Source organism: Equus caballus, chromosome 7, assembly GCF_041296265.1.
Source record: "Equus caballus isolate H_3958 breed thoroughbred chromosome 7, TB-T2T, whole genome shotgun sequence".
Classification (NCBI taxonomy): Eukaryota; Metazoa; Chordata; class Mammalia; order Perissodactyla; family Equidae; genus Equus; species Equus caballus.
The window spans coordinates 34,367,508-34,389,264 of record NC_091690.1 but is presented as its reverse complement, the minus strand read 5'-3'; the positions used below and the strand labels follow the sequence as shown (position 1 = coordinate 34,389,264).

At 50.4% G+C, this 21,757-nt stretch overlaps 1 protein-coding gene across 13 annotated transcripts in view; it reads right to left on the bottom strand.

The window, feature by feature from the left end:
• Nucleotides 1-21,757, bottom strand: part of PKNOX2 (PBX/knotted 1 homeobox 2) — a 253,941-nt gene that overhangs the window by 76,460 nt on the left and 155,724 nt on the right. For 3 of the 13 annotated variants that reach the window (XM_003365280.5, XM_070272921.1, XM_070272923.1), the window contains exons 3-4: nt 18,196-18,301; nt 545-653 (exon numbers count right to left, since the gene is read on the bottom strand). The exons of 2 other annotated variants lie outside the window; for them this stretch is intronic. In XM_003365280.5, coding sequence (XP_003365328.2) covers nt 545-631 — 87 coding nt within the window. In that variant the 5' untranslated portion in view covers nt 632-653; nt 18,196-18,301. Of the gene's footprint in view, nt 1-544; nt 654-18,149; nt 18,302-21,757 lie in introns of all 13 variants that reach the window. 8 more of the 13 variants (XM_005611680.4, XM_005611681.4, XM_070272922.1 and 5 more) reach the window with 3 other exon arrangements.

Here is a 21,757-nt window from a genome sequence, read left to right as displayed (position 1 = left end):
GGAAAGGGTTGGAAGGTGTAGAGAAAGGGTCCTGGCCTTTTTCTGGAGAGAAGCAGAGAAGAGCCCTGAAGAGACTGGAGATTCCTCCAATAGGCAGGGAGAGAAGGACCGGATGTAATGGTGCAGTGACCAGTGAATAGGGGGGTCGGTACAAAGGAACCTCTAATTAAGAAGTTTCCCAAAACAATCAAAGGCAGCCTCGATTTACCTGTGCCTGGGTCTCCCCGAGCAAGGGCATGGGCAGGACGTTTGTCTGACGTCTGCTCTGACTGTGAACAGGACCATGACTAGGTGCTCTAGGCAACAGTGTGAGGTGCTGGCAACAGAGTGACCCACACAGGGTCTGAACCTGGTGTTTTGTCAAATGCAATGACTCCCTCTGGGGGTTCTGTGTTTTCTGGGCTCTTTCCAGAGAGGCATCCCCAGGCCCAACAGGGGAAGAGCCCAGAGAAAGCCAGGACACAGCTGAGGGAGGCCTAGCCCTGCCCTCCGCCCCAGGGAAGGCCACCGCACCCCCTTCCCAGGCTGGTCAGTCGGCACTCACCTGCGGGCTGTCCTGGTAGGGTGGGGGAGGGACATTCTGCGTGGCCATCATCGTCAGAGCGGGGGCTGGGGAGGCATGTTGCATCATGGGATTGATTCACATCGAGGATCTGTGGCAGGAGAAAGGGGGCCGCACCGTTAATACGCTGAGCGCAGGGAGCCCTGGGGACCAGCCGGCTGGACATGTTCTCAGGCTGGGCCACCTGGACTAACTGGATACAGCAAGGGCTCGAGGCCCTTCAGGGGAACTCGTGAGAGCCGAGAGGAGAGGCCTGGGTGGGGAGGGGCACGCTGTGCTATTTTGACTTCAAAGAACAAGATTCAAATCATAGGTAAAACAACCTGTCCACTCCAGCCACACTTTGTTCAGCATCAGCTCCAGCCTGGCAGCGGGGAGGTTGGGAGGGGCCTTGGCTGGTGGCAGCACAGGGGGACTGGAGGCCATCTTGTGGACACCCCACAAGACAAGGGTGCTTTCCCTTTCCCAGGCCTTCTAGAACAGCCACCTACACTCTCAGGGCAGAAGACTTTACGCCTTTCCAGTTCCAGTTCCCACCTCTCTGGCCTCAGGGTCTCCACACTCCAGACTAAGCCCTCCCCGGTGAGCTTACCACACCCCCTAGCAGTGGAAAGGGAGGTGGGGGGCTGGTCCACCTCCTCAGGGTGTGGGGTAAGCAGCCCACAGGTGACTACTTGGAGATCTTCCCGGAAGGGAAAAGGCAGGGAAACATCCGAGAGCCTGAGTGAGCCCTTTCTAGGTGTGTGCTTGTTACTACGGGCATACGGAGGCGCCTGCACATTCTTTGAAGAAGACTTCCCTTAGCCTTCATTCAATACAGGTCACAGGCATGTGGGTCCAGAAGAGCTGTCATAGGTGAATGGTCCACCCCCCTCTTACAGAGGAGGTGACAGAGGCCAAGAGGAGTGATGTGCATATGTGTAGGGGAGCGATAGTGAAGCAAGGATTAGACCACAATCTCCAATCCCCAGTTCCTGGTCTGCTCCACTGTACCACCCCTACCCCATCACCTGGAAGCGAGCTGCTCCCACTGGCCCTCAAGTTTTCTTCTTGAGCCAGAACATGGTGCAGTAAGTGGAGACAACCTGGCAGTGCCACCCAAGGAAACAGAATGCCCAGAGCTGTTTAGTTACAGAAAATGTCCTGAAATATTTAGAGCTGGAAACCATGGGCTAGTTGCCCCGTGCAGGCCTGTCCACTGGGGACATTGAGCTGCCCAGGGACCTCTGTGGAGTGCAGGAACTCTCCTGCTCCTGTGGAGGGCGCCTGTGAGCACAGCACTCAGACCCTCCCTCCCCTTTCCCTGAGGGTGCTCTCAGGCTTCATTCTCTTCCCCTCATGCCCTCCCGTCTCCTCCCTAGGGTCCTCCAAAATGTTCACAGCCCTGAATTCTGTGGGAATTTGGAGCTGCCTAAGGAAAGAGGCTGGTCTCCGGGGCCCTATGAGGGTGTGGGTGTGTATGTGTGTGTTGTTGTTTCAGTTTTTTTTCAAGAAGAGGAAGAAATAGAACCTCTGGCCTGACCTGAGTGTCCGAAGTCCCAGGTCTGCTTTGACCTTAAGTGCACATGTGAGACCACTGGAAATTCAGGTGTTCAGTCAACGAACGTTTATCAAGTATCAACTACATGCAAAAAACTATGCTGGGGGAAGATGGGCCACCAGGATGTCTTTGTGACAAAGTCACTCAGGGTCTCCCTGTCCCCCACACGCTAGACACCAAGATCCAGCCTTTACTTTTGCAGAGAGGCTCAGAAGGGAGCCAGTCTTTTTAGGAAGGGGACCAATGCCTATTTCCATGGCTGGGTTTGTCTGGGTGGCAGTAAACATCCAAAGAAGGCAAGAGCAGACCAAAGAGGGTTCCAGAGAAAAAAAGAGGATACAGACTCTTTGAGACATCAGAAAGAAGATTCCAGAATTAAGCCCTTGGAGATATTAAAATGAGTGTGGAATCTCTCTTTTGGACCCTGAGGGAATAAAGGAAATAGGGATATTTCAGGAGTGTGTTAGGTTCAGCCTTTCCTGGAACTCTGGTAGGTGAGGTAACTTTGGTGGGGGCCTACGGACCTGCCATCAGGACCCCTTCCCTGGAGCACCGATCTTAGAGGCTCCTTGGCTAGAGAAAAGCGAGCCGCTGTGACACTGCAGTGCCAGCAGCCTCCAGAAGAGGGAGCTGGGGGGCAGAGTCTGGGCTGGGAGCTCCCTCTGGGCCGCTTTTCTCTCCTCTTAGGGGCAACTGGTTCCCTTTAACCTCGGGTTTGGGTGTTCTGGTAACCTCATTCTACAGATGAGAAAGTCATAGTGAAGGCAAAGAAAAGGAAGCTCACTGAGAAGGATTTGGGCTAAAGAGATTAGTCTTTAATCTGCATTCTTTTGTTGACTGTCCAATGACTGGGAGGTAGAGTCATTTTAGAGTCGCTGTCCCTAGAAATGTTTGCAACAGCACCAGGATTGCCCTGCCCGGGGTAAGGAGGAATGGTTAAGAGCGCTCTGCACCCAGAAACAACCACCGTCGAGGCTGAGAGATTTTTCTCTTCAGAGCCCGCTGGGCTGTGGAGCAGGGGCTAGACCTGCCTCGCCAGAGGACACAGGAACAATTTTCTGAGGACCAGATGGCCTTTGCCCCTCCCCCGCCCCCTCACTGGGGTCACCACAGGCCACTAGGCTACTGCCCCATTGCCCTCTGGGGGCTTCTCCTGCAAGAGAACAGGAGGCCTTTTCATCAGGGGCTTAAGTTCTCTTCTCTGCTCACTCAGGCACAGAAGCCTCTGGTGACTTGACACTGGCGGGACCCCGTGCCCATCTCTGGAAGCTGGCTCTTTTCTTCACACCACTCCAGCCACACGCGCACACCCCCATCCTTGGGGAACCCCACTAGCTAGGTTTGGGGAGCTGAGGGGCCATGTGGAAGCATCCTGGAGAGGAACGTGGGGATCTGACTTCTCTTGTGGGAGATTCTACAGCTGGGGGGGGGGGGCGGGGAGGGAGAACTCCCTGAGCAATTACCAGGTGCCCAGCCCTTTGGGAGAACCTGCCCTTTTTTGCACTGTCTTTGGGTGTAGGGAGGCCAGCGGCAGGCCTGAGCTCCAGAAACCCAGCCGGGGCGTCTGAGCATTCGTCAGTGGCTCGGCTCGGAGAGGCTGCTCCGCCCTGTCCAGAGGCCCCAGCGCTGTTACCAGACACCAGGGCACTCGAGGGAGCACAGCCAAGACTGCAGATGGAGGACACACGAGGAACAATTTACCAGAGACATTTCCCATGGAGAAGAGGCTCACGTCAAAAGATTGTTTTTAATGCTGAAAACCTTTATTATATGACAGCTAGGAGGGGGAAAGAAACAAACCTAATGCAAAATGCAAACCCCACAAAGATATCCAAGAAGAAATAATTTGCGTTACTGATATTATCATCAAAAGGAGCATTTGCCCTTTACAGAGCTCAGGAGCCGAATGAGGCAGTGTGCACACGTTGGGGTGGGTGGGGGCATGAAAGGACATCCCTTTAGGAAGGAGGAGGGGGTAGCCCAAGAGCATGGGGAGGCCCGCAGCCTGGAACCCACACAACAGTGTGTTGACAAACAGGCTTAGGAAAAAAATACCAAGCTCGTTAGGAAGGAGCTCATTAGGACTTGTTGACATGAAACCCATTAGACCAATTAACATTCCATTAACGGCCTGGGGCACCAAGGGGTTAATGCTGTCCAGCAGTAATTGGGCTGGGGTGCCGGGTTGGGGGCTCAGGGCCTTAAGGATGAGAAACAAGGTCTAATTGGGAACTCTCTGGCCAGCTGGCCTGACAGACAGCATTTGTTCTTGCCCCCTGACCCTAGCTGAGACTGCACTGCATCTGGTACTGAGGTAGCAGAGGGGAGGAAGGGACTTCCCTTGGCTTGTCACTGTTCCACCCCGATGCCCCAGACTGGAGACTGGGCGATGGTTGGCACAGGAGAAGGTTGGGGGCTATTTCCACACTCTTGGACTCTGACGGTTTTGTTTTCCTCATCCATCCCTCCCCTCCCCCTTTCTGGTCCAGTTTCTCTCTCAGTCTCCAGGGAAGTAAGTCCCCTCCTCTTACAAAAGCTCTTTGGAGAAGCCAGAATCCTTGAGGCCCCAGAGCCTAATTCATCTGAAGAGTGTTGTAGTTTAGGGCAGAGGAATGGGGGGAGGGAGCACCGGCCCTGAGTTTCCCGTCCTCCCTTCTTCCCTCCTTCCATTCTTCCCTCCTTCCTTCCCTTCTTCCCTCCTTCCTTCCCTCCCTCCTTCCCTCCTTCTTTCCCTTCTTCCTTCCATTCTTCCCTCCTTCCATTCTTCCCTCCTTCCCTCCTTCTTTCCCTCCTTCCATTTTTCCTTCCTTCCCTCCTTCTTCACCAGGGCAGCTAAGAGACCCTGTTGAGGACCTGTGGGAGCTCTTCTCTGTCCTCTGACACACACTAGCAGGATTTTCATTATTTTCTTTCCCTTGCTACAAGTAGAGGCTGAGGAAGTCCCATCCCCTGTCTGGGCCTCCGTTTCCTCATCTGTAAACTCCCATGAGCGGAGCCTGTGCTTAGAACCAAAACGTCTGGATTCCACATCCAGCCCTGCCACTTATTTGTGGCCTGTACAAGTCACTTTCCCTCTCGGGCTGCAAAATGAGGGGTTTCACCAAAATATTCAGAAGTCTTTGCCCATGGTTAGCACTCAACACAAGCTTTGTTGAATGGAATGGAAATAGTTGGATTGTAGCTTCATTCCAAAGCCCAGCCAGCTCTCTCTTCCCTTCCTCACTTCTCATTTGAGAGCGAGGGAAGGAGGGCCCTGAGGCCAGAGAGGCAGGAGCCCTCCCCAGTCCCGGGCCCAGAAGCCCCCAGGTCGTTACCACTCCCCACCCCAGGCCACCACTCTGAGCAGCTGCCCGGGCCTGGGTTCTGACGTCTAGACAGATTTGCAGGAGGCTAAAATAACACAATGAACTCAGCAGGAGGGACCAAAAGGCTGCATTAGTAACCTGGCTGGCTTCAACTTCTCCCATCGGAGAGGCCGCCTCAACCCTGGCGCAATCCGCAATCTCGTTTATTTTCCTTCCGCGGAGAGCCTCGTCCCACATGAGTCTCCGGCCCAGCTCCCTTCCCAGAAGCGGCCTGTAGGTGGCGCGGCGGAGCCCCTTTAATTGCATTATGTAATAGAACCTGTTTACTAAATCATGCAATCAGTCGCCTTAGGATTTACAGCTTCGGATGTGTATAGAGAATTGGACTTTGAGTCAAATTTAAAAACAAATAAAAATGAGAGGCAGCTGTTGCTGATAGTGTGATATTCATCTTTTGGAAACAAATTCACCCCACTGCTATAAATTATGCCTGGAAAAAAAGTGTTGTTGGTGGGAAGGAGTTGGCTAGGTCTCCTGTGCTGGCAACTCACAGCGATGAATCTTGAAATAACGGTGTCAACCTGTCACTGATTTCATGTGACTCTGTGGATTTATCTAAAGAAACACAGGCGTGCGGGCCTGCATGCACACACACACACACACACACACCCCAGGTCTCTTCACAAAACCTGGTGAGGGCTAGAAATCTCAAGCTGAAAGCTGAGTGTCTGAGGAGCTCCATGGTCCCTGCGCCTTGGTGTGCAGCCAGCACTGGGTGGTGACAAGGGTGAGACCACTGTGGGGACAGCGGCAAGGATGGAGGTGACAGAGAGGATGCACCTGTGGGCAGGGAAGCTTTGAAATGTGAGACAGCCTGGCTGAGATGTTTCAAAGTGAGAGAGAAGTGAAGGCTCCTTGAGGAGTGATGGAGGCCCACCTCACCAGGAGCCGGCCCCCCTCACAGCACATCAGACACTGGACCTTTCCCTTTTCTCCCAGGTGTTCTGGAGCCAGGTGGAAGCTCAGGGGCCTGAGGTGACAGGAATGCTGTGACCTAGCACACGCTGCTTCCCCCCATCTTTCTGACTGCAGGGTGCTGGGGGCAAATGGAAGTCCTCTATTCTAAGACCAGGCTCAGAGTGGTGCATGGGCACGGGGAGGGTAATTGTGTCTGTGTTACTGAAGGAAGGATTGGGGAGGGGATCTGAGCTGGATTCGCACTCAGGATCAGACCCCCTGCTCACTGCATGTCCTGAGGATGGCTGGCTAAGAGGTAAAAAATAAGCCACCACTCCACCATTACCCAGGTCTCAGGGGACACTGAACCTGGCACAGAGCCCAAGTCCTTGCTGAATGTCCTAGCCAGGAGGGCCACTTCCCTGGTGCCTCTCGGTTCCTGCTTGGAACTCTCAGTGGGAAATTATTTTCTACTGACTTCAGCAAGAAGCAGATATGACAACCAGGATAGCAGGCAACTCAGACCTTATCTTGGCCACCCACAGCTCTCTGCACTAATTGTCATTTGCTCCCTTTCTGGGAAGCCTACCTGGGAGGTGGTGCTGGCTCCTGCCCTGTTATCATGACACTGGTCTCCGGGGGACAGAGTGGAGACAGAGGGGAAGTCAGCATGAGCTTTGACTAGGACTGCCGGCTTCTGACTTCCTGAGAGATGGGAAAATCTCTCACCACCTCTCTCCCCCTTCAGCCCTTACCTGCCAGGTGGAGCAAACGGTCTTTGGAGGGGTAAGAGCCTTCTGTGAAACCCGAGAACCCAGAGACCCTCCTGCTCTGTATCCCAGGAGTGTGGCATCCTCCAGATGGCCCGTGGTCCTCCTGCCAGGGGCCTCCACCTCCTCTCCTTTCCCCACCCCCAAAGCCATTTTGCTGTTTGCTCTTTTCTGGAATAACAATATGTCCCCTGTGCAGCTGGGTCAACAGGTCATTTATGTACTCACTGACCCGGGCCTAGAGATGAGCAAAAGCTTGCTCGAGAGACCCAGTTCTGGGAGGAAGGCGGCATATTATCGACCCTGGATCCCTCTGTGTCCACAGGTTACTGGGGGGAAGGCTTATACCCTGGGTGTAAATGGGGCTGCTGGCGATCGCAGACCCACATCCCCCGCCTTACCCCCCCCCCGCGCCCCTCCCCCCCCACCCAGTTTCTTAGAGAGGAGCCCTGTTTTGCCCTAGCGCTGACTTCGGTGGGGCTCTGATTCATGGGGGTTCCTGGCACATCAGGGCCCAGAGCTCCAGGGCTGCAGCTCACCCTCCTTTACTCCTCAGTTTCGCTGTTTTCCAATTTGGCTTCAAAAAAATGGAGCAGTGTCGGACGGAGTCAGGAGAGCAGCTCCCGCTTGACCCAGCCCTCTCTCCTGCCGGGCTCCTGCTTCTCGCCACCAGGGCCCAAAAGTGGCAGCCCTCGCTCCTCCCCTACCTTGGCTGTCACACCTTTTCTGGCTTCAAAAAGCCGCTGATATATTTTACAAACTGAAACAGCAATTTAATTCCCCCTGATAGCGGCAATTGTCCATTAGATCTTCCTACCGAGGAGCTTAACAATAATTCCTTTCATCCAACTGCTTGCTTCTTCTTGATCTGAGAATCAATCCCATAAATAGCAGGCAAGAGTTTTCACATTACTCTCCCCCTCCAGCTTTTAGCATTTTGATGAAGATTCTCATCTCCTCTTTAAGCACTTTACAACTTAGCAATTTTTCCCCCTTTGGTTCTTTTAAACAAAATAAAACAAAAAACAGAAAGGGGGGCAAGAATGCATGCAAGCTCTCAGGGTAAGTACAGAGCTTGCATCCTCTCACAGAGAAGTGATGTGCAGCTTCGCCTGCCTAGGGGCAGGGTGATGGCAGCATTGACCTCCCACTGCTGAAAAGTGGGTGCTGCTCTGCTCCAGAGGCGCACCATTAGTCTGGTCCTAAATTTCACACTCACCCACAACTGGGTCCTGCTCTAGCCAAAGGTGCTTGACTTAGAACATTTTTCCCTCTCCAGGACACCCCTCCCCTGTTGCTGCATCCCAGGAATGGAGGCCGGGATGCATGGCTGCTGCCTGGGGTGGAGTCCACGGGAAGGTTTGGGTCATTCCCTCTCCCCAGGCCTGTAGCCAGGTTCCCACCCATCCCTCAGACAACTCTCAACTGGAGATGGGATTCTGACCTCTCTTTTTCATCTCCAGCCCCTGCATCTCTATCCCAATGGCCTGAGCGTGAGAGGCAGGGAGGAACAGGGAAAGTAGAGAGCTTGAGGCCTTTTGTTCAGTTCTTTTTCTTTTCTTTTAAGCATCCAGGCAGCCCAGTGACCAGGGGCAGAGAAGGGCCCTGCAGCTCTTCCAGGGTGCAGTTAGGGTGGATTGCCAGGGCCCTGGGAGCCCCGGCCTGCTCCCCCAAGACACCATCACCTGCTCTCTTGTCTGCACACACACACGGAGAAATAAATCTAAAAACGAACCCAGGGACTGAAATCCCCCTAGACAAATCTGATTCCCAGGTTTATTATTATTTGTCGAGAGCTGACAGCAGCCACTGCTCAGGAACCGAGCTGAGAAAACAACCCAGGCCAGGCCCCTGAGGCCCACAACTCAACAGAGACAGACAAACAGCCCAGACGCTGGGGATCCCAGATGGAAGGAGCGCTTCTGTTCTGCAAGGAGTGAGGCAGCCACCTCCCGGCTGCCCTGCCTGCCTCCTTCCTTCCATAAATCTTTCTCTTCTCTGAGGCAGGCATGCAGGGAGCTGGGAAGACAAGGAAAGGAGGAAGAAATGAAGGGCCATGTGAGGGGAGGGCAGGGAGGGCTGGGAGCAGCAGGACTGGACTTGGGTAGGGGGAGTCCTCAGAGGTAAGGGACCCTGATGCCTATGTAGTCTGTCACCCACCATGCTCCCAGATTCTCCTGGAAGCAGGGGATCCTAAGAGGGTCAGCCAGGCCCCTTTTCTCTCTGAGAAAGACTGTACCATATCCTCTGCCTGGACGATACCTGGTTCCATATTTAAAAAATTGCTTCCAGAAAAAAATGGTCAAGAGTCAGGGCTGTGGAAGCAAGTGGTCCTCTGGGCTCAGTTTCTCATTGAAAAGCCACTCATCCCTGCTACTTCCTTACGCAGACAACAAATGTCCTTCCCCTGGGCCTTTGTGGTGGCCCAGGTGAGCTCGTGAGAAAAAGGAGGGGAAACCAGGCAGAGTCTGCAGCAACGGGGTCAGCTTGGGAGAGGAAAGGATGTCCAGCCAGGCCCCCTAACCCTTGGTCTTCACTGCTGTTTGGAACGAGAGCAGGTACACTGGTTCTGTGTTCCTGATCTGTCAGGAAAGGCAGCCCTAAGGAAGGGAGGATGGTGGCTGCCATGTGAGAGGATGTGACACTGGGCAGTGAATCCATTCCTGGGCTTGGCTACCCGGACCCAAGCTCCAGATGACATGCCCTCTATCACCTTACAAAACAGTTTTCCTCCATGCCGTTTGCTGTGCTTCTCATCTGCCAGCAAGGCCTTTCTGGATCACACTACTGTACCCTTTCCTTCATCAAAACTTTGCTCCAAACCCTACTCTTCCATGAAGCCTGTTCTCACTTTCCGCTCCAGGACTGTCCTCTCACTCAGAGGACACAGGAGTGTGAATGATCGCTGTGTGTGTTCCTACGCTATGAAAATCTGCTTCCCATCCACGTGTTCCATCTCGCCCATTGAACCCTATGCACCCCAGTAGACAAGATCATGGCTTTTCCTTGCATTTTCCCTCCAGGGGGGAAAAAAAGCCTATGCAATATGATTTCACAAAGTCTACCTCTTTATGGAGCCTGAATATATATACAGTTACAGCTTAATTTCTTTGTCTTACTGTTAAAATGTAAAACAAACAAATAAATCTTGGAAGGATAACTGTTTAGGTCCCATCAGTCATTTACACCTCAGTGAGAATGAGTTTGTTTCTTTGGAGCAAATTTTTACAGAGGTGAGGTGATAACATAGAAGTAGTAACCACTGCCATTTATTGAGCTCTAACCATGCACCAGGCATGGTGCTAAGCTTCTTATGCAGATACCTTGTTTATTTTTGTCAGCAATCATATGGTGTCCCATGATGAGGCATGATGGCTGTCCCCATTCACCGATGCGAAAAGTGAAGCTTAGAGAGGTTAAGAAAGTTTCCAAATGTGATGCATGGTCTGATTTCAGAGGCTGAATGTTTAACCTAGAAGTGTGAGCGTGGAGGCAGGAAACACCAGAGGAGGGAGAGACCCCTAGGAATGGGAGAAGTACAGAAAGCCAACGCTGATGATGAAAACAAGCAGCTAACTTTGGTTGGGCCGCCCAGCACAGTCATCCAATACCGACTTTCACACGCCCCGAATTTCCAAGAATTATCCTATATCAACACGCCTATAGGCCTTTTGCATGCCAAATTTGGGGTTTGTACGTCAGCTCAGGAACACACACTTTGTGTGGTGGGACTGCTTAAACAGCGACAGTTCACTTCTGTCGGCTCTGTCATCTTTGGACGGCAGTGTGTGTACGGATTTATTTGAATATTTTATTGCATTTTGCTCTTATTATTTCATAGAAGTGAGTGGAAGATGGAGAACTGAGAGTGCTGATACCAGCGATAAGAAGTAGGGGTCTCATACACAGAACACGGCGGAGACAAAGACGGAAACATTAAGCGTGCTGGAAGAGGCAGACCTTGGGTCTGAATCGTAGACTCGCTAGACTGTGGGTTCAGTTATGAAGGGAAAGAACAAAATGAAGGAACGAATATGCAGTGACAAATAAATGGTCGAAGACTGCCTCTAAGAGGCGATATGTACGTGGGCATTCGATCATGTGTTTCGGCTGTCTAATTGTAGAACTCTGGGAACTCGTGCTGTGTGAAAGCGGGGCTGCCTACACCCTGACCCCACACTCTGCAGCTCAGGGCCAGGGCTCTGACTCACATGGACCGGGACTCCGTCAGTGTCTCCTTCCTGTCAGCCAGGACGGAGAGGTCCTGCTGCAGCGCAGGTGGGGTGGGGTGGAAGGGAGCGTGCAGTCAGCTTGCTCTCTGTGATTGTCTCCGCTTGGCCTTCTTTCCCCACCCCACCCAGGGACCACCCACAGCTGCAAAGAAGTCCCTGTTCTGGAGGGAAATATGCCCATGACTCACAGGCCAAAAGGCACCTGGCTCTATCTTTGAAAAGCCTGTCCAGTTGAGCAGTATTTGTTTTTTCAAGTTGGGGTACCCCATCCTTAGGGGGCGTCCCATCTCTTGTCATATCTCCCTGAGTCCTATCTTTATCTGCCTGCAGAAGCGCCTTCCTGTTCACTTTCCTTTCAGAGGCTTCTCCCTCCTCTCTCAGCCCAGAGAGACTCCAGGCAGCAGTCTGAAGGGGTGACCAGAGAAGGCATCTTGGCAGGCTGGCAGCAGAGTTATTCCCCACAGCCTCCGAAGCAGCAGCAATTAAACAGAAGTGCAGACGACCTGTGCTCTACCTCCCACTGACTCCGGCTGTCCCCTGCCAAGCCCCATCCCCTTCAACCCCTGGCTTGGAAAGTGGTCTGCAGTTTTCTGGCTTCTAACAGGGAAACCTTTAGTCATATGCTGGCCCCTGCTGCTGCACTCAGGCACCAAGTAGAAGTGTTTCATATTTGCAGCAGAATCTTCGAATACTAGCAGCCTCTCCGAAAATTACCATGCCCATCGAACCTTAATTCTGCCTTTTGCGATGACAACTCCTTTCCTATCATTGTGGTCTCAGTGGAAAGAAAGAGCCCTGCCTTCAGTACACAATTTTTGTGGACTTGAAGTTCAAGCTTGTGTCTTAACGGTCCCCTCTTCTTTCTCCAGTTAGATGGACCCCACTTCTCATGGCAGAACAAGGACCATGGGGTGGAGGAAGAGGAGGAGAAGACAATTTTGCACAGTGGACTCTGGCCCTCAGGAACCAATTAGGATACTCTGACTTAGAACAGAGAATGATCTTCTGGGATCTGAGCACTTGTTAATCTGGATCTTCCAGTGCCTGGCCCGCTCAGGGAAAAGGAGCAAAGCATCTTGACTCCCAGATCTAGAGGTCTGTCCAGAGCAGATTGGTCTGGGCAGGCAGGGGAGCTGCATGTGTGGTGTCTGCTCCCAGAGCTCGTCTCTGGGATGTGGAAGGAGAGGAAATGGGAATTCTCATCCAAGCTGCCCGCGACAAGGGCACAAGGTGGCCTAAGTTTGGGGCAGATCCCTGCTATCAGCAGGCCTCTCTGATCTTTCCTTTCTTCTTAGGGCCTGGCTATCTCAGGTCAGAGCATCTGCTCTGCAGCTTTGGGGAGAGAAGTCTGCTGTCTCGTTGTCCTGGAATTCATAAAAGTGAAAAAAAGATCTCACTTAACGAGGCACTCGCTGTGGTCAGGGACTATTCCACCATCAGAAGCTGTGTGTGCATGGGAGCTGAGAAAGTGTGGAGAGCAGGGGAGCTGGGCAGAGGGAGATGAAGAGGAAAGGAGGCCAATTTAAGAATGATTGGAAAGGTCGAGGAGAGAGGTCCCCAAGGGGGACATTCAGGGGACCCTGAAGAGATGGAGGGTGCAGGGAACTGTGCGTAGCGGGAGGCTGGCAGCTCTGGCTGCCTGACAGCTAGACCTCAGCTTTGCCCTCACTTCTCACTCCTCAGCTTCTTCCCCAAACCCGGGAGTAGTGGGGACTCAAGGCTCTGGAGCCGATTGCCAGAAGACTGGCAGAGTGGAAGCATCCTGAGCGGTTCTGAGGTCTGACTTCTTCCCTGTTCAAATGAGAAAACCTGTCCAAGGCCATGCAGCAAGCAGGAGATGGGGACCTAACTAGAATCCAGGTCCCAAGTAACAGAGTCAGCAATCATTTACTGAGCAGCTACTATGTGCCAGGCCCTGTGCTGGTAGTGGAAGTTCCAGAAGAAGAAAACAGAGACAGTTGAGCAGAGTAAATAAATGATGAAATGAAAATTTTCCTGAGCTGAAGCAAGACAGGTGACTTCAGATTTAAAGGGATCCCAAGGGCTGAGTATGAGTAATGAAAAAAAAAAAAAGGAGCAAACCAAACCTCAAGCCTCAACAATAGTGGTGAAATTCCAGAACTTAAAAAGAAAAGAAAACTCAAAGTTTCCATAAATTCTCATTGCAAGATTGGAAATAAGAGGATGGGGGAGAATGTCTTCAAGATCTCAGAGAAAAAGCTTTTGAACTCGGATTCTGAGCTCCATCAGATTCCCAATCAAGTCTGAAGACAAAGTCTGTTTTGAACATAGAAGAACTCAGTTTATTTCCTTCCCACCAATATAAGAAATAACTAGAGGTGGTATTCCAACAAAACAACGAAGTTGGAGGAGGAGAACCACATAGTCACAAGACAGACAGCAGCCCTGTGTGACTCAAGGGGAGGGAAGACAGCTGGAGGGCAGGAGGGCAGCCCGTTACCCCTGGAGGCTCGGAAGGGTCTGGGCAGCAGCCAAGTTGTAACGACATGTAATGACATGGCCAGATCACACTGTTTAGTTCTGTGGTTGAATGTTTCCATCTTATAATCAACCTATATTCAGAATGCAGAGGTAACTACAGTTATATAACAGAATATAAATCTTCTAAATTTTATCCTAAAGAGAGTAAATATACTACTAGTATACTAAGTAATATATAATATATAGTATGATTATGTGTAACACTATGTGCTATATAATATATACCATATAATATATATTATATTTTATATAATACTACATATTAAAATAGATAATATCTAATATAGTTTGATAAAAATTATCAAACTTATACAAATTGAAAGGGGAGAATGTGTGCTAATTTCCCCCGCTCCCATAGCAGGGAGTTAATAGATAAATGCATAAATTAAGAAAGAGGAACTTAAGTATACTACAAAAGATAATAGACATTGGCCACCAAATAACTAACATCAGAGATTATTCAATGTGGTTGACTTGGATCATAACCTTGTGGGCAGAGGTGTGGGAGAGAAGGGACACTTTTTATTTTATTTTATATCTTTTACACTGTGTTCTTTCTCTTCACATACATACTTTACTTCTAATTTAAAAAGTAACCAAAATAAATAATGAAATACCTATATATAAGAGAATACCATGCAGCAGTTAAAAATAATGGAGTAGATCTATTTACTTTAACTTGGAAAGTTATCCATTATATAACCTAGGTTAACAAAGTAAGTTTTTAGCACAGTATTTAAAACATCATATTTAACTGTGTTCAATGAAACATTCAAACCAATAAAATGCGGTCACTGCCTGTGTTCTCTGCGTTCACTACGCCAAATGTCCTGCTCCTGGACCGTCTTCCCTGACTCAGAATTTTGCAAGATGTGTATCTCTTTTTCCGTAGGTAAGAGCTATTTTCCGTATATTTCAAATAACAAATGTAAGTTCTGCTCTGTGAGTGGTCAGTCCAAAGACTGGCCTAGATGAAGCTGCTCGGGAGATGAAAGCTTTACACACAAATACCTGGTGGGGCTAAGCCAAGTGGGGAGGACAATGTAAGAATTACAGGTGTCAAGGCTGAAAGGCACCTCAGAGAGCTCCTGGTCCACCTCCCTCATTTCACAGGTGAAGAACATATGTGGGGCCATATAAAAAGTCACTCCACTGAATTAGTGTCTAGAAAAGCAAGAACTGGGCTTGTTCAAAGCCAGAGTCAGGAAGGATGCCCTGAGGAAGTCAAAGGCTGGAACGGAGGCCTAATGCCAAGGCCCCACAGAGAATCCTATGGGGAGGTGGTGTGTATGTGTGTGTGTGTGTGTGTGTGTGTGTGTGTGTGTGTGTGTGAGGGGGATGGGGGGCCCATTTCAGAGGCTGCTCAGGGTGCAAATAGCTTGACTTTGAGGAGAAACCTGGAGAAATCAGACCAGATCGTGCTTCCTTAGTGTCCACAGTAGCTGGAAGGAAGCAGTTTTGATATGAGCAGGAGGAAGCATGTCTGGGCCACTGGGGAGGAGCTTGGAGAGGAACTGATGTTTACTGAGCATTTACCATGTGCCAGACATTGTGTGATGTGCTTTCTAGTATATTATCTCATTTAATCCTCGCAGAAGCCTTGTAAGGTAAATATGTTATCCCAATTGCATCAAGGCAATGATGGTTAGAAAACTTAAGTTACTTAACTTGCCCCAAATCCCACAGCCAGCAAATGGCAGAGCTAGACTCTGATTCTGGGTTGATCTGGTTCCAAAGTCCCTGCCCAAGGAATCAGAGGGCTTCTATAAATATGTGTCAACTAATTGTAACAGGAGAAGCGTCTTTCCCAAACTGGGATGCAACAATCCGGTTCCCTTCCTGCGCCCTGCGTGTGGAACCAGCTCCTCTCCCCAGTCCACCAGCATCCAGGTACGCTAGCTGCCTCTTGGGGACGAGGATTTACATTCGCCCAACAGGACTCTGAAAACTCCCACCTGGAGGGATATCAGCAGTTGAGGCTCCCTTCCTCACAGCTCTGAGCACTGACGTTGCCTCCGGGGGGACACCGAGCCCTACTGTGTCAGGGCTGGAGGGAGACGGGCCAGGACAGAGCACGAGTACAGGGAGGAGGAGAGAAGCTGGGGTGCAGAGTTCTTGGTTTCTAGGTGCTCAGCTCCATACCTGTCCTCCACCAACCTCAAGGGCACACTGACTGCTCTTGCTGCCCCTTAGATGCTACCCCGGCCTCTCCCTACGTCTCCCCAGGTACCTCTGCCTCTACTGAGCCTCTGACTTCAGCAGGAGGCAGGCAGGCCCAGGAGAGTATGTATGTCAGGGTTTGTCGCTGACACGTGGAGATCATTAAGGAGGCTTATTTTTAAATTGTAATTGCAAAATGTAAATGCTCCCCAAACTGATGTGTAATTGCTACCCCCTCCACCCCAGCCCTTCCCCTCTGGTGCCAGTTTTGCAAGGAGAGAATTAGAAAATAAAAAGGGGGTGGATTATGTAAGCAAAACGATTTAAAAAAAAGAGAGCGAGAGAGCTAAGAATTTAAGTGAGACAGCTGGCGGCTTCTCTGATTGCCACACTTCCAGCATTAGCTGCAAAAATCGTCCTTGCCAATTGCACCCATCCGAGCAACAGTGTCAACTGTATTTAGTCCCCAGAACAGACCAGACTGGCACTCACTTGGCAAGATAGTTCAGTGGTCAGTGGGTGTATCTGTGTGTGTGTGTTGGGGGAGGGAGAGGAGGTCGGTGTGATAGCTGAGGTCCCCTCTATCTCATCCATAGAAGCCTTCCGTTCTACAGAAAGACACAGCCCACAGCAGGAGTTAGCCATCCGTCAACCCATTTCCTTCCTTTCCCATAATCTACCATGTTGGGGGGACTGGGGGCACCTCCATTCTCCCAGGCACCATGTAGCCTGCTTGGACTCCGGCATCTGCAGCCTCAGCCTGGAGAGAGAGAGGACTCTGCTGGGTAGTTCAGCAGGAAGAAGCGCAGTTCAATTGCCAGTCCCAGAGCAGGCCACTGGACTTGGGCAACAACACCTATCCACCATGGCTCACCAGGAGACTCCGCCCCTGTCCTTTCTCACTCTTTTTTTTACCATCCCACCATCATCTTCAAGCCTTCACCACAGCCTTGTCTGCAGTGAACTCTCTTTGACATCAGTGTGCACATGGGCTCCAAAGATTGTCGAAAAGATTATCAACTTGTCCCTGGAATGGGCATCACCCAACCCACAGTTGGGATGAAGCCTTGACCCCCGTAGATATGCTCTTTTTTCTGGCTCTCAGGAGCCACAGCATGCTCTAGCATGCTCCCCACTGCTTAATGCACCTAAAACACAGAGCTCCCCAAATGGGCAGAAGGCAGAGGTAGCAGGGCAGCATGGCTGGCCAGTTTGGCCACTCCGAGACATGTGGTCCCCTTGAATATTCGCAAATTTACTAACTACCTGCTTGGGAGCTCAGCCCAGGAGCAGTCACCTTTCTGGTTAGCTCCATCCCTCTTCCTCTCTCCAGGGAAACCAGCTTTTGTGAGGAATTTGGCAAAGATTCCTGCCTCTAAAAATGAAGGCTGATGAACTGTAAGGTCATGGTGGCCCTAAGACATCAGGGAAACTTAGAAAATCCTGGGCAGGGTCCTTTGGAGATGGGGCCCAATCTCACCATAATAGATCCAGGCCCTTATCATGGCAAACTGGAAAGAAAAAGGGTTATTTTAGATAACTAGATTTCTAAATCCCTGTCTATACTGGTATTCAGGTCTTTGAGATCATGAAGTTACTTAAAGGGATTTAAAAACCCTATCTGATAAGAGGATTAAATGAGATTCTCTATTCAAAATGCAGTATACATTCTAAAGCAGTATTTCTCAGAGTTCATCAGAAACCCCTGGGGCGCAGTTTCCTCTGTGTTCTTCGAAACACTTGGGGTGCAGATTCCTGGTCTTGACCTGGACTCATGGAATCAGACTCCAGTGGGAGGTCCAGGAACTGCATTTTTAACAAACAGCCCTGTAACCCTTAGGCGATGAGCTTGCTCCAGAGGGTTGTACAAATGTTCTCATCATCGTGGATGTAAGCAACAGCCCATCCATCTGCATCAACCACAGTTTATTGTTCACAGAATAAGTAGAAGAAAAGAGAGCTATCCAGAGATAAGGCACAGGTCTCGTCCTGTCCTCAAGGAGCTAAGGGGGAAAGACACGAGAAAATAATACAGTGATATGCTTACTAAGGTTGGATATGCTAAGCATAGGCTAAGGTTATGGGCTGCTTCTCGAGGTTTTCAGAAGAAAGATAACCTGCCTGGAGGGTTTAAGTACGTGTGAAGGCACGGAGAAGCATTTCTTACTGTCCGGGTGATGCTGGCGGCCTCTAGGATGGCCCTCAGAGACTCACTCCCTCTTCTCACTTCCAGCTGGGCCAGAAATTCTTCCTGTCAGCTAGAGCCAAATCACCTGTGAAAAAGCGCAGAGCAGCTCTCAGAAGGGAAGGCTGAGGAGGAGTGATCAAGAACAAGGGGATGCCGGCTCTGCGCCCTGGCCCCTCCTCCCTGGGCTGCCAATCAGGGATCTATTTCATTTGCTCTACAGACCTGGCCCCCATATTTACCTTTCACCCCTCTGTCCTCGTGTGGCCACTCAGGCCCACCGAGCCAATTTAGAGCCCAAACCTTTGTCAGAGCTGGAAGTGCCCTGTTGTCACCTGTCCAGCTCCCTGACAACAGGCGTATACACGGCCCTCTCTCCCCCGCAATGTGGCAGAGCTCAGTGATTTTCAGGCCCTGGGTAGGCCACTGCTGGCTTCTTGTTTCAAACTGCATGGAACTCAGAGAGGGTTGCAGTTGCAACCATGTCAGGTGTGCGGATGAGTTCCAGATCCCTTCCTAGGGGCAGGCTTTAGCTGGGAGTCTGGAGAGATATGGATGGGGTGGAGGGAAGGGTGCCTGCTGGCAGCGGGGAGCAAGATGCAGGAGAGCAACAAATCTGAAGCTGAAATTACCAGGGAAGGACAGCCTTGGCCTAAAGGTGGCTTTGGCTGTACTGCTTCTCTATTTATTTTTAGATTAAAGTGAATTAATTTTGTTTCTCAATATTTGAGATGGACCAAGGTGTGCAGAAGTCGAGGTTGATGGCAGCACTATTATAAGGCCTGGCCTGACACTTCCCAAACATTCACATTAATTTCTCCTTGTGGGTCGAGTTGCTGTCTTGACTCCATGAGGCTGTGCTTGGGGCCAGGATGGCACAGCCATGGGATGGGGGTGGGGGGGCTGCTCCAGGCCTGGGCTGCATTTTCAGGGCAGCATCAGGGAGCATCTCCAGCCAAGAGCCCCAGCCCTACATGAGAGGGAAATGCATCCTTAACATTCACAGTTCCTTCCTAGTTAACACCATCTTAGTGTCCCTGTAAAAACACATTTGCACCTCAGTAAAGAATGTAATTAACTAGTGACATGACAACAGGAGGAGCTAAACAGTGCCCAGACTGGGAGCTGCAGTGGGGAAATGGAAATTTAGACATTTGCCTGAACAAGACTTTCCTGCCTTCCTTCTGGTGTGAGTGTGCGTACATGCGTGTGAGTGTGTGTGTGTGTGTGCATGTCCACGCACACTGCTGGGAGGTGAGGGTGGCAGAGACACAGCATTCAGGATCCCAAGAGGGTGGGGGGGGTACGAATTCCTGGCTGGGGGAGTGAGGATGGGATGAGCTGAGAGAAGCTCCAAGAGTGGGCATTTAATGGAAATAATGAATTTCCATTAACCAAAGCTCTCTGGGTTGAAACAAAACCCTCCTTCCTACACCCCAGACTCCTCTCAAGAGGAGCTGAGGGATAGAGACCCATTCAAAGCAGCAGGAGTCTCAGGCCCCCTGGCCATTGCCTGCCCTGGGGCAGCCACGCAGAGTGGCCCAAGGGATGGGAACCAACTGGGAAAGAAGGTGTCGTGAGCACCACATTACTCCTGTCCCACTCCCCCTACCCCGACCCCAGCCTGTGCATGTGGCCCTGTCTGAATTCTGTGAATGAGTCCCAGTTCTCGGGCCCCCCAGGCAGCAAACCTGGGAGGTATGCCTGATTCCTCCCACCCCGTGCCCCAGCTCATATTCACTCCCCCATCACTCTTCACTTCCCATCACTTTCCGGTCAGGGCAGAAGATGGTCTTCCCTCCTTTCCATTCCCAGGGACACAACCTAGAGAGGGCCCTCATCCCCGGCCATGCCCGCCAAGCTGTCAGCCCATCTAGCTTGTTAGCTGCTTCCAGACCAAGCTTCCCAGCAGACGACTTCATTCTGCATCTACCAGGGCCTCATACAGGGCAGACACTGCCAACGCAGCAATGAGTACCCACTGCCCTTGATGGGCTTACAGCTATGTCACCTCCTACTCCAGAATTCTCCATGACTCCTTACTCAGAGAAGGCACCAACAAGTGCTCACTGATTGCATTATACCAGGTGCAGTCTGGCTCCTAACCCCCTTTCTAGACTCACCTTTAACCCATCTCCCACAGGCTGTCAACCCTCCATTCAGACACAATCACTCTCCATTCCCCAAACCTGTCCCATAACTTCCCACTCCTCTCACTGCTCCCATTCCATATCCCACCTGACCAGCCCCTAACCATACTTCAATGTTCAACTCAAACATTTTGGCTCTTTCCCCTAGAGCCAGAAGTAATTTCACCTCCTCTGTGTTTCCGAGGAACGTGCTGTTTGTCATTCTCTGAAAGCTCTGCCACATTCCATCTCACACTGTAGTTGTCTTTTATATCTTTCATCTCTTTCCAAACTCATGGGCAGAGGCCCTGTCTTACGTCTGTATAATTTTTCAGCTTACAAACTACTTTCATATGTAATATCTTCTTTTACAATTAAAACAACTTTTAGAGGTTGATACTTGAATACAATAATAATTTTTATTACCTTTACAAAATAATATATACTTATTATACAAAATAAGAGGGAGATAGTTTAAGTTGGTTGTAATCCTGCAATACAAAGATAACTGCACTTAGCATATAGAGAAAAACTCCTCTTTCTTTTTTTTTTCAAAGATTTTTTTTTTCCTTTTTCTCCCCAAAGACCCCCGGTACATAGTTGTGTATTTTTAGTTGTGAATCCTTCTAGTTGTGGCATGTGGGATGCCGCCTCAGCATGGCTTGATGAGCGGTGCCATGTCCACGCCCAGGATCCGAACCCGCGAAACCCTGGGCCACCGCAGCGGAGTGCGCAAACTTAACCACTTGGCCACTGGGCCAGCCCTAAAACTCTTCTTTTTTTTATTTAAAAACAATTTTTTTTAAAGCTTGGCACCTGAGCTAACAATTGTTGCCAACCTTCATTTTTTTAATTCTTCTTCCCAAAGCACCCAGTACACAGTTGTATATTCTAGTTGTAAGAGCCTCTGGTTGTGCTATGTGGGACGCCACCTCAGCATGGCCCGATGAGTGGTGCCATGTTCGCACCCAGGATCTGAACCGGCGAAACCCTGGGCCCCCGAAGCAGAGTGCACGAACTTAACCACCCAGCCACCAGGCCAGCCCCTCCTCTTTCTTAAAAACAATATCATACTATGCACACTGTTCTGTAATCAGACTTTTATATTTAGCAACATATCATAAATGCCTTTGCATATAAGGGAAATATATATAATAATCTCAGTGACTATAAGTCATTCCATTTATGGATGTACTATAATTACTCAGCCAAATTTCTATCATTTGTTATTTAGATTATTTCCAGTTTTTGCTATTATAAATAAATAATGCCAATTCTTGTAGGTGAAGTTTGCTCGAGACTTGATCATTGTCTCAGGTTAAGTTTCTAGATGTGGAACTGCCAAATCCAAAGCTGTGTTCATTTTAAAGAAGTTTTACAAACGACTTGCAGGAGGACCACACCCATTTACATGC